Genomic DNA, 12255 nt, shown 5'->3' with positions numbered 1-12255 from the left:
CTTTAAGATGGGAAAATGGATTTGGTCTTTTCATTGTTCTTTCAAGAAACTTCGGCATTGGCATCACAAATCTAACATGCCGTTTAAAAAAAGTCTCAAGTATTATTTTGATATTTATTTGTGATTCAGACAGTGAGTCAGAAATGTTACGGTTTTTGTTTTCAACAGGTATTGGATAAATACAATCCTCCAGACCACTTCCTTCCTGAGTCCTACACTTGCTTCTTTCTCCTGAAGCTGCCCAGGTATTCCTGTAAGCAAGTACTAGAGGAAAAACTGAAGTACGCCATTCACTTCTGCAAGTCTATAGACACGGATGATTATGCCCGGATAGCGCTGACAGGAGAGCCAGCGGCTGATGACAGTAGTGATGATTCTGATAATGAAGATGCAGATTCCTTTGCTTCAGATTCTACGCAGGACTACTTAACAGGACATTAAAAAAAATAATAGAAGGGATAGTTGTCACAAGCACTGAGGCAAAATGCCACAATGACAATGAAGCCAAGGACAGTTCTAGGTCTCAGAATACAGAGTGTGTAGTCAGAGGGATGGTGATCTTCTGAACATGGGGAAAGCATGTTTGCTACTCACAGTAGGAATTAAGGGTTACAGCTTAAACCATCAGCTTAGAATAAATGGCACAGTATATGGACATTTAACATTTATTTTAAGAGCTGAAAGTGGCCCCCCATAATGCTGCACTACATTTAGAACCTTTGTGTTTACTGAAGTGTTGTAAATGTTTATATAAATATGGTAGTGCAGCATCCAAAAGGCAGTGAAACCTTTAAATTGTGGGTGCAATAGTTTTTTTTCATATTAAGTGTGGTGTTCTGTGCATCTTCTTGATTGTATATTGGAAATACTGTGCAACAACTGAATAGTATTATAAATATTTCAATTAACTTTACTAGAAGTTTGTTAAAACTTTTTGAACATTGAATTAACATTATTCCTTGAAATTATTCTATAGATAATAAAAATGGCCAATAGTTTCACCTCCACCCCTGGTTTGTATATTTTAGCTTATGCATTATTTATCTCAAATTTGATACCTTTCTGTGAACAGCATCATAATTCTTATCATGGAAAGTGTACTGTATATAATTTGTGCCATGTAAATGCAAAAGTTATAATTTCCCTCCAAATAAAAGTTCTGCCAACAGAAAAAAATAGTGTGTGTTTTTAATGGTAATGCAGCTGCTACATGGGATGAATGTTGCAGTGGCTTTACTAAGAGATGCTTCTGCAATTTACAGCTGTTGACCAAATGTTGCTGGTGCTGCTCCACCAGTAGTAGGTGCATTGCCATAGACAGAACATGAGCTATAGTAAACTCAAGTCTACCCAACACGCTAGTGGTAGCGATTAGGTACACTTTGTTTATGCAGTTGTTCCTAATGCTACTGTTGTCAAGTAATGGTAAATTTGTTCTTGAACACCTGGGGAAAAACATTACTTTCGAGGAAGCGTTAAGGGACAGATGTCTTCAAGTACCTGAATGTGAGTAGAAGAATATGATGACACTTGTATAACAGTGAGAAAATTAAATTATTTTACAAGGCTTGATCATGAAACATTGTGCATCCAGTGTAGCCTGTTGGAATAACTCATCGAAGTAAAGTGGCATTGGGGCAGGCATTATGTGTTTACTACACAATGTATGCACTAGTTTTTCAAAGTAGGAAAATATGATTTAGCTGTGCCAAAGCACTAATATTTTACTTTAAAACACAGCAGAAGGTGATGTGATACCATTTCTTCACTAGTTATTAGAATAGGTATATGCAATATTTAACATTTTACAATTCAGAGGTGATTAATTTGTTTTAGTGTGTACATTTGGCTTCTATTCCAACTTCTGTAAATTTAAATACTAACTGTGGTCGTGAAGTAAGTTTTCCCAAGACATACTTGATATTTCAAAAAAATGATGAAACTATATTTTTGTTAAGATACCAGAGTTTTGTAATTCATTGGCTTTAGAGGCCTCTATTGAGTGCTGAGGATCTCTTGCAAGAAATGCTTCTGTCCTGATCCTCAGTCTTGCTGGAGATTCCAAAAGTCAGGCCTGTGCCCTGTCCTCCAAATTTTCTGTCTGCTGATGAGAAATGCGGAGTCTTTTCTGAGTCTTAAAAAAAGATGCAAACCCCAGGAACCTTAAGCAACCTCTTCTGTATTTGTTGCCAAATTGAATTTCTCCTGAGGTAAATGGTGGAGAATCTAGTATAGAAGTGCTCATGTGGTCGTCTGCTGCCTTTCGCCATGGTAACACCGGAGCCCTGTAGGCATCCAGCTTGATCAAAGAGATTCTGTAGTTGGCTTTTCAGGAGATAGGATAGATGAGTCATGCCCAAATGCCACAAGTCCAAGGACTGAGACTGAGTTCCGTTGCTATTCTTAAATTTCAAATCCCATTTCAGGAGCGTATGAACTACTATAACATGAAGCAGTTTTATAACTGGCTTAAGAAAGAAAAAGAATGTCAGAGATTTTCTACCAAGAAAAGCAAACAGGAGGTATCCTTTATGTAAGGAAGCAGCTTACATTGTTAATTAGTGAACTGCGTAAAAGAAGTGTTTTAAGCCTTCCTTCTTTGCTTTCCCATCCTAATGGAAGCGTCTCAGATGCCCTTTTACAGTATGAAGTGCTTGTCACCTATGGCCTGACTTACAGTGTTTCTGAGTAGCCAGTTGTCATTCTTGGAAAACCATTGTTTCAAGTGGTCCAAAAATGGGGTTTGCCCTTAATTGGCTTTTAGATGCAAATTCCTGGTCTGAGAAGTAAAAGGACCCAGCCTTGCAAATGAGGAATTGCTAGTGCTAGTGCTCCTTTCCCTTCATATGTTACTTCCCTGTAAAACCTAAGGTAATTTTTTTTTTTTTATAAAGCGTTGCTATTAGGAAATTGCAGAAGACTGCAAAAAAAAAAAAAAAATCCCTTCCTGTGTTCAAAATTATTCTCTGTTGCCTGGGTAAATTCCTGATACTTCTAAAACCACCTAATGGCTGCTAAACAGCCTGTGAATGAGGAGAGAAGGTCACTGAGGGTCATCAGGGAGTTTAGGGAATATGTACCATTTATAATCATGGTTTTTGTTCCTTAACATTATGTTAGCCAAAAAAGTCTTCAGCATATATAGGTACTTGTCTCCCCTGCAAGCATCATACACTGTCAGCAGTGTATGTGCAAAACTAAACCATGTAGCACTCTTCTAGAAAAAAGGGAAGCAGTGGCTTCCAAAGATCTCATTGATTAAAATATTTTCACTTTTTTAGTTTAAAGAAGATGTCCAGATGTGTATTTTCCTGTAGATGTTGCCTTTGAAGGTTAATCTCCCAATGAATCTTACAGTTAAATAATAGAGTGTTAACTAAAACATGCCAGCATTGTTCTTTTACTCAGCTGGGGTCCAAGGGTGTGAGATTGGTGGAAAAGTTATTCTGTTGTGGAGTCATGTCCTCAGTGAAAACTGCAGCAGAGCAACGCAACTGTGAATGTGACACACAAGCTATTTGCGAATCGATGCTCCTAATACTTGGGAAAGGTTCTGCTGATTCACACGTTCATCTCAAATGTGAATGTTGATGCTCTATCTGCAAGGCACCGTTCTTCAGCTATGCATTTAGTCATCTGATGGCCAATGAGTAACATTGTGCAAAGATCTCACAGAAACACAGAGTAGAATTGTCTCAGCTGCTTCCTGACTGTGGTCATCCTTGATCAGCTCTCACCAGTGAGTTTGGGTGTGGTGCACTGGCATCATGACCTGAAAAAGGCTTCGGCAGAAGCATTTTGAGAAGTTTGTTTGGAGGATGTGGAGTCATGCACATGATACAATACAAAACCCTCTAGTATCCTCTAGTGTGATCTGAAGATCTCTTTTTTTGTAAATGAGTCAGCACTAAGTGAAAAGAAATTACATTCTCATTGGGCACTTGCATAGGCTCACTGCTGATGATAAGCCTTAATATGGATGGGGTACAGCACTTGTAGAAAATACAAGTCCAAGATGGGACTACACCTTATTTCACTGTGACAACTTTATCAGCATGTGTGGGCAAATAGTGCCAATGTGGTTCTGTCTCGGGGGTCAGCTGAGCTTTGTTATCCTGTTTGGCAGCAACTCACAGGAAAAGAAAATAAAGTGCAAAATCAAAATGCACAAAAATAGCACACTTGTAGCTATAGGAGGCTGCTCTTCCTTCTCGCTTATTACGAAAAGTTTGACCTGTGGCCAAGATGTGACAGTCATGTTTCTTCCCAAACCAGCGTGCCCTTTTAAATGTCCAAAAGGGGAGAAATTAAAGGAATGTCCAAGTAGATGAAGCTGTGATCTGTTTTCCTAGAAAACAGACTTTTGAATTAATCCTTTTGCGTAAAGTATTTCACCACTATTTTGAAGAAAAGATGCTCTTTAGCTTCAGAAATTGATCTGTTTGGGGCAAGTTCTTTCCATAATTTCAAAGTGCAATTTTCCCAATGTTTGTTCTGATATACTTTGACATTTGTGGAACGGACATGAGATTTGTCATCCACAAATTGTGAAACCGTTCTAATGGATCTGCTTTATTATGGCTTTTGATACTCTCCCTTCCTTTGTTACATTCTTTTATAAGTAAACTAAGAAGACTTCTTAAATGAGGTGGAAGTAAAATTGCACGTAAAGTTTTAAGGTCCCTCCTAAACCGGAAAAAAATTTTTGACGGAGACTCCTGCATGTGTCCTCCCTGGTCCTGCTGCTTCTTGTTTTTCATCAGTTCCATCACATCGACTTAGAAGCACCCCTAAAAATAAAGTAGAGAACAGGGTCCGTGTTCAAAGTGAAGCTGGTAGGAGAGGGCTGTCTGACCTGAGCAATGCAAAGGTCCATGGATTATGAAATGCTGTGTGTAGGAGGAAGAAATCAAGTGCAGGAAATACTTGTGTATGGGGGCCAGGTGGGATTTGGGCTGGCCTGAGTGAGTTGCTTTTCCTCCATGCTCCTGCAGAGAATGGGGGATTCCTGGAGGAGAACTGGCTGGGCAAAACTGGGAAGGAAACTGGGAGGAGTGGCTGGAGAGCTGCCTGGCAGAGATGGCCCCAGGGGTGCTGGCTGATACTGAAGTGCTGGAGCGTGTCCAGAGAAGGGCAGTGAAGCTGGTGAAGGGTCTAGAGACCAAGTCTTCTGAGGAACAGCTGAGGGAACTGGGGTTGTTCCAGGAGAAAAGGAGGCTGAGGGGAGGTCTTGCTGCTCTCTTCAACTACCTGAAAGGGGGTTGTAGCAAGATGGGTGTCAGTCTCTTCTCCCAAGTAATAAGTCATAGGACAAGAGGAAACAGCCTCAATTTGAGCCAGGGGAGGTTTAAATTGTTTATTAGGAAAAATGTCTTCACCAAAAAGCATCATTAAGCATTGGAACAGGCTGCCCGGGGAAGTGGTTGAGTCACCATCCCTGGAGGTATTTAAAAGACGTGTAGATGTGGTTCTTAGGGACATGGTTTAGTGGTGGACTTGACAGTGCTAGGTTAATGGTTGGTCTTGATGATCTTAAAGGTCTTTTCCAACCTAAATGATTCTATGATTCTAGAATTCCTTGAGTAGGCACTGCTAGCAGAGAAAGGGAGTGAGGACTGCAGACCAAACAATTTAGCAATGATGAGCAGTTACAAAAGGAGCAAGTATCCTTCCAGGGGAGTTGCACTGGCATTCAGAGGCAGAAAGTCCATTTTAACTTGATAATGAATAAAACCTTGGCTGGAGTAGTCCTGAGTATTCCTTAAGACACAAGCATCCTCCCTGGAGAAATTACAAAGGGAACCACATCTCTGGCAGTGTTAGAAAACAGAGATGAAGGAGAGGTTGAAAAGAGTGAGACTGTCTGATGCAGAAAAGCTGGATAAAAACACAATGGTAAATCTTTCAGTATGTAAAACACTGGGATAAAAAAATGAAATGACCAGTTGTCCACAGTTATCCAAAGCAGGTTGGGAAAAATAGAATCCTTACAGCAGAGATACTTGACACCCCACCCCTCCTACTTCCTAACTTTAGACACAGTTAACCACCAGAATGGCTGGTCCAGGCAGATCATGAATTTTGTCAATAAGAGTTTTTAAAACCTTGTTAGACATCTTTTGGTGATGATCTGACAATACTTATCTATCCTCAGCCATGCAGCTGCCCAAACCTATTTCTCGAGTTCTCTCAGTTTATTTGTTGTTCCTGCAATGCTCTACTCATTATTAGCGTCTCTAAAGATGAATTTCTAGTAGGTAGAATAGACTCCACAATGTTACCCTGTCCATCACGTTCTAACCAAGGTGCCTTGAGACATCCAAACTTACGGTAGACAAGACCTTTGAAATATTTTATCAGCTACTAAGAGTGAAGACACTGAAGATTTTCAGCTGCCTGTTTTTCTAGTGTGGATCTGCACTGGCTCAACAGGATCTTTTCTTTTTTATAACAGCCTCCTTAATCCGATGCCAACTCCTCTGCTCTCCCTGACCCCAAGCAGGGGTTGCTGATCAGTTAGGACGAAGACAGGCTGCCATTCTGAGCTGCAAGAGTCCTCTAGCACCTTCCTGCAGCTCCAGCCAGAGCCACGCGTCCGCTGGCGAATGCCACCGCTCTGGCTGAGCATGCTGTCGTGGGACGAGCGGTCTCCTCCGCCCCAGGTCAGCCTAGCTCGCACAGCACCCCACGCAGGGCTGCTTCTGGTTCGTGGCCTTACGGCGTGGCTGCTCACAGCTACGTTAAACTGAGCACAGGCAACAGAGGGTCAGCACCCGCCTCAGTCCAATACAGCTGTGTGGACGTGCCTGTCAGCCTGGGGGGAGAAACCTAATGGCGGAGCCATGAAGCAGCACGTGACAGCCCTCCAAGCAGTTCTGGAACCAACGGTTGAGTCAAGCCGTTGCGCTGGCATTTTGTTTTTTCAAGGACCACATCTGCGCTAAAAGGCTAGTGAAAGCCACAGAGGGGTGTCCCCTCCGCCTGCCCCCGGCCCTGGCTGGGCTGTGGTGCCGCTCTCTCGGCACGGGCGAGACCCTACGCTGGACTGATAAAGCGGCTCCTTCCTCACCCCTGCCCGAAAGCTGCGGGCGGCTGTTTTTCAGTGGGATTGTTTCTTTTCTCCGGTTTATTAGGTGGCTCCACAACCCGTTGCCCTGGCCCAGTAAGGTGGGGATGGGAGAGCAAGCACTGCTAAGCCAGCCCTGCTCTTGAGTCCTTGTCATGCATCTTCAGCAGTCCCCTGAGACTGCAAGTGCCTGCCAAAACGCCTGGTCTCCTCCCGGGTGCGGAGGCTGTGTGCCAGCCATGGCCGTTTCTTTTACGGGAGCCCTGCTGAGCTGTGAGCACGCTGCTTGTCGGCGAAGCGCACCCTCACCGACAGCCGCCGCTTCGGTCACTGGAGAATGGGATGCGTCGAGGCTGGAGGCCGGCTGGCCGGGGGGAAGCGGCGGGAGCACGCGGCTGCGTGCAGGGCATGGTGAGGGGGCAAGGCTGCCTCCGTCCTCCCCAGCAGACAGATCCTCCTGGTGCCCCCGGAGAGGCAGGGAGGCCATGGACAAGGGATGCCATCAGGTAAAGAGGGTGGTGCTGGGGGAGCCCCCGCAACACAGGGGTGCTTGGGTGCCTCCAGCATTTTGGAACTGCCTCGTTTTGCTGTTTCCGATATTTTTTTTTTCCTCCTTAGTACTTCTGGCTTGTGGAAGCCTTTCATCTTGATCCCGTTTGCAGACTCAGTGTTTGCATCCTAGCTGGCTCCTTTGCTGGCATAATCCGGCACTGTTGGGTCAGGGGGCTGGAAGTCCATCTTCAAGGCTTTTACTGTCAGATCAAAAATGCCACAGCTCCACGGCGTGGATGACTAAAAGTTGTGTAGACTCATTTTACCAATTCAAACTTGCTGAAATGATTACAGTGGTGGGTAAAGTAAATGTTATCAAGTTCAGTGTAAGGTTAGTTATCATCTGTCCTGGAGCCAGTATGAAGCTGACCCAAATTTGGTATTGTGGGCCTTGTCTTCTTCAGTGGGAATGCCATCCTGTGGCCAGGTAATTTGTCTTTCTAGTTTGTTATCCACAAATCCAAATTGTTTGTTGTGAAAATGGCAACTGTTTTCAATGGTAGTAGTCTATTTAACCTTTTCTGGGCACTATCAGAAGACAAATATTGTGCATTATATGTGTCAGGGGAGGAGAGCCCCTGGGATTAAGAAACGTGTTTGCCATAAAGTTCTTCATAAAAACAGGCAAGTATGACTCCAGGTGACAATTGTCTTGGCTACAGGTGAAATCACTTTTGGCTTAAGCCCCTGGGTTTGCCCCTCAGTCTTGGCTCAACAAATAAAACTGCCTGCATGCTGCAGGATGTCAATACCATTTTGATGTTTGCTTCCAAGATGGTCTTACTAGGTCCCAGGCATTTCGTAGTGGTATAAGATACCCGTGTGTAGGCATGACCAGGGGAGGAGAAGCCTGTGGGAGATTTTCAAGCTTCCTCTGTGGTTAAGGCACAGGACCAGGAGTCAGGAGATCGAAGTTCCTGCGTTGTACAGAAAAGCTATTTCAACACATAGGCTGCATTGATAAAAGTGATCTTGTAGGAGTGCTACACACATTTCTTTGATGGGGCCAAGGCCGTGCACTGCAGAGAATTGGCTCCTTCCACCCAGAAAAGGCTGCTGTCCTGAAAAGGGAGCAAGGACAAACGGTACCAATGCACACCGGTCCAGTAACATGTACATCGCTACCCCCATGAAAGCAGCCTCAAAGTGTTGAGCGCTGAGTGGGAAGAGGAAAGAGAAGGCAAAAGGTGACCGTGCTTACTTGCGTGTCACAAGAGTTGGGAAGGATGTGGTCAGCATAAACACAGCCAAGAAATGCAAGTAGGATTGCCCTTAAATATTTATAAACAAATTAATGTTGATCTGGATATTGTTTTCCAAAGATGTGAGAGTTAGAGAATGTGGAGATGATTAATGGAAAACAGTTTGAGCAAATATTTGTTTATGGTAGCTGGCCACAGAAACGGCTCACGTGCTCAAAGTATGCTTTTGGGATACCCATTTATGCAAGGCTTTGAGGGGAGAGGTGGGGAGACAAAATCCCTAGGCAGAACTTCCTTACAGGCTGTTTAATTTGAAAGATAGCTGTACAAGCTGTTTTCCTCCATTTGGGAATGATACAAACTGTCTCATCACCTTCTCATCTCTTACAGAGTGGTGACAATTGCTGCTGAGGCCTAATGGGACATGGTAAAACAACTGCTCTGTGGCACCTCTGGCAGATTCAGGTTATTTTGTGGTCTCAAAACTACTCTGAGACAGCAGTGTTTGCAGGAGTAGTCAGTGCCCCCTCTACCCTTCGGAGCCTAGATCCAGCTTTCCTGCTGCTTTTAGGGAAGAGCTGAATTGCAGCTACTGAGCACTCCTTTACTGATGCAGCAGGTCTTGGAGTCATTTCATGAGTTTTCAGTAACTTGTCTGTTGCCTGAAGAAGACAGTAGCTCCTAATAATATCATAACCATGCTACTCCTGTGGTGGGAGAGGTTGCAAGGTATCTGCTCTTGTTTAAATATCAACTAGGCTGAAAAGCCACCTTGGGGATGACAGACTGCTCTAAGTGGCTATACTATGTGAGGGTGGGTTTTTGGCATGACAGAGGTCTTTCGTCTGTTGAGTTATGAATTGTCCCCCGAGAGGGACTTCGGGTTGCCAAAGTTGAGCAGTACTCAGCACCCTGTATGATGAGATCCACCCTTCAAAGATGAGCATTTATAGGTAACTCAGAAATGCAAGGTCGGCTGTGGTCCCTGGAGGATGCCACTGGTGATGGTCCGGAGCTGGTTTCCTTTCAGTATGGCTTTTGGTCTGATGAAGTTACATTGTGGAATAGAGTTTTTACTAAATCCTTAATCACTCATCATAAACGTGCAGTTTTCACTTATAGGATACAGGAAGAAAAACTGTCAGGAAAAAAACTGTGAAGTGAGATGAAAGTGTCTTGTGAAATACACGTCTCTTCCATTCAAATCTGATGTGGAGATGAGGGCTTATTCTAAAATGAACTTATAGGCGAGCTTACAGGAGTCAGCTACGCTTTAAAGAGTCTGGAAAGAAAATTCTTTTCACCAGTTTGGCAAACATTGAGTTAAACCCTGCAGAGGTGGAGATGTTTCTGCTCAACCAGACGAATACCATGGATTCTGTGAAGCGGGGCTGGGACATAGTAGGTAATGTGTAATGGTGGTGTAATTTTCCTAGCAGAATTGTATAAAAAGTATGTGTGTATTATTAATTCTCATTATTAGCTATTATTAGCTATACACATTTATAGTAACAAAATAGGAGAGGAATATGTAACTCTGATGGGAAGAAAAAACCTTGTGAACTGCTGTTAAGCTTTACTGAGAAATCATAGCAGTCAAATACCTGCTTTTATGAAAATTCAGAAAACTTCCCAGTTTAAGCAAACTAGTTTCACATCTGCTAGAGATATATTCTCCACTCTGCCTGACACACAGAAATAATGGCTCCATAACCCTATCTAAGCCTGCAGTTTCCTGCTGCATGGACACCAGCATAACTATCCTGGAGTAATTATTTTTCTCACTCCACTCCAGACCAGTGCAGGGTGGGGAAGTGGAGAGTGGGCATATGTGGTTACTCTGGAATAGATGTGGAGGCTAGCATAGGTGCAGAGAGATGCAGAATTTGGAGCCACTCAGTATTTGTTTCTTTATGTAGATGAGAGATTTGCACAGATAAATATCTTTGTATTGCCTCAGCTGAGTTATGATTAACCCTAAGGATATGGGATGACTTTTGAACATGAAGCTCCTCTTGTGCAATGAATACTGTCTCATGCTTGTTTTGACGTAGGTGCTCATGCATAAAAGGGTGTTTGCTCTTGTAATTGCATATTCTTATACAGAGGGTCATGCAATGGTCCTAGTAGCCCTCTGTGTGTCACCTGGATGCTGCTCTCCTGTCCTTGGGCCCTTGAAGATGTCCAGCAGCTCCCTGGCCTGCAAAGATGGGCAACGTTTGGCGTGCGGGGTGGCTGTGATGGCCAGGGGCTACAGCCAGGAGCAGGAGCAGTGTTGGGCAGGCAGTGAATGCCACCTTTCAGGGCCCAGAGCTGAAAGGGTACCATTGTTATCTGCATCCCTCCCTGCCTGCATCCCATGACCTGCTGTGTGGAGCCTTTCACAGTGGACCCAGGCACAGACAACAGGGCTGGGATGCGCGCCCGTCTCCTTGCCAGCAGTATGCTGTGAGCAAGGATCGAAAGTTCATGGGTGCTCTCCTCTTCCTTATGCCCCCCCCCGCCCCCGCTGGTGAGGCACGCTGGGTGCTGGGCTGACCAGTGTGACGAAAACCGTAGCTTGATATGAAACGTTCAGAGACCTCCAATAGTAGAGTCCATACAGAGTGTGGGGTAGGTTTGTTTAATGTCGCTGGGGTCTGAATGACAGGACCACCAGTACTGTCTTAGCCTTACCCTGAAAGAAAAATATCACGGGGTTGGCTGCTAGAGATGTATTCCCTCTGGTTTTCCTTGCTGCAGCCCTGGCTGGAGTGGCTGCTTGTTCCTGCGTGCTCCAGAAGGTGAATCCTTCACTTAAGTTTGCTGGTTAATTGAGTTTGTTTTGTTCAGCTCTGGCATATATCACAACAGGCTTCTTGGATGGTGTCGCGGTTTAACCCCAGCCGGCAACTAAGCACCACACAGCCACTCACTCACTCCCCCACGGTGCGATGGGGGGAAGAGAATTGGAAGGGTAAAGGGAGAAAACTCGTGGTTTGAGATAAAGACAGTTTAACAGGCAAAGCAAAAGCCGCGCACGCAAGCAAAGCAAAACAAGGAATTCCTTCACCACTCCCCATGGGCAGGCAGGTGTTCAGCCATCTCCAGGGAAGCAGGGCTCCATCACACGTAACGGTTACTTGGGAAGACAGACGGCATCATTCTGAATGTCCTCCCCTTCCTTCTTCTTCCCCAAGCTTTATATGCTGAGCATGATGTCATATGGTGTGGAGTGTCCCTTTGGTCAGTTGGGGTCAGCTGTCCCAGCTGTGTCCCTTCCCAACTTCTTGTGCACCCCCAGCCTCCTTGCTGGTGGGGTTGGTGTGAGAAGCAGCAAAGGCCTTGACTTCGTGTCAGCACTGCTCAGCAATAATTAAAACATCTCTATATTATCAGCACTGTTTTCAGCACAAGTACAAAACATAACGTCATACTAGCTACTCAGAGGAAAAT

The 12255-nt window shown here is 44.3% G+C and overlaps 1 protein-coding gene across 1 annotated transcript in view; it reads left to right on the top strand.

Annotated features, from left to right (window-relative positions):
* Positions 1 to 1176, top strand: part of HERC2 (HECT and RLD domain containing E3 ubiquitin protein ligase 2) — a 98290-nt gene extending 97114 nt beyond the window's left edge. Inside the window, exon 91 of the mRNA XM_010281953.1 lies at positions 169 to 1176. Within this exon, the coding sequence (XP_010280255.1) occupies positions 169 to 441 (273 nt within the window). The 3' untranslated portion in view covers positions 442 to 1176. The remainder of the gene's footprint in view (positions 1 to 168) is intronic.
* Positions 1177 to 12255: the final 11079 nt, after the last annotated feature.

This window comes from Phaethon lepturus, unplaced genomic scaffold (assembly GCF_000687285.1).
Source record: "Phaethon lepturus isolate BGI_N335 unplaced genomic scaffold, ASM68728v1 scaffold17932, whole genome shotgun sequence".
NCBI lineage: Eukaryota > Metazoa > Chordata > Aves > Phaethontiformes > Phaethontidae > Phaethon > Phaethon lepturus.
Note: the sequence above shows the minus strand (reverse complement) of the source record. Positions and strands in the feature narration are given on the sequence as shown.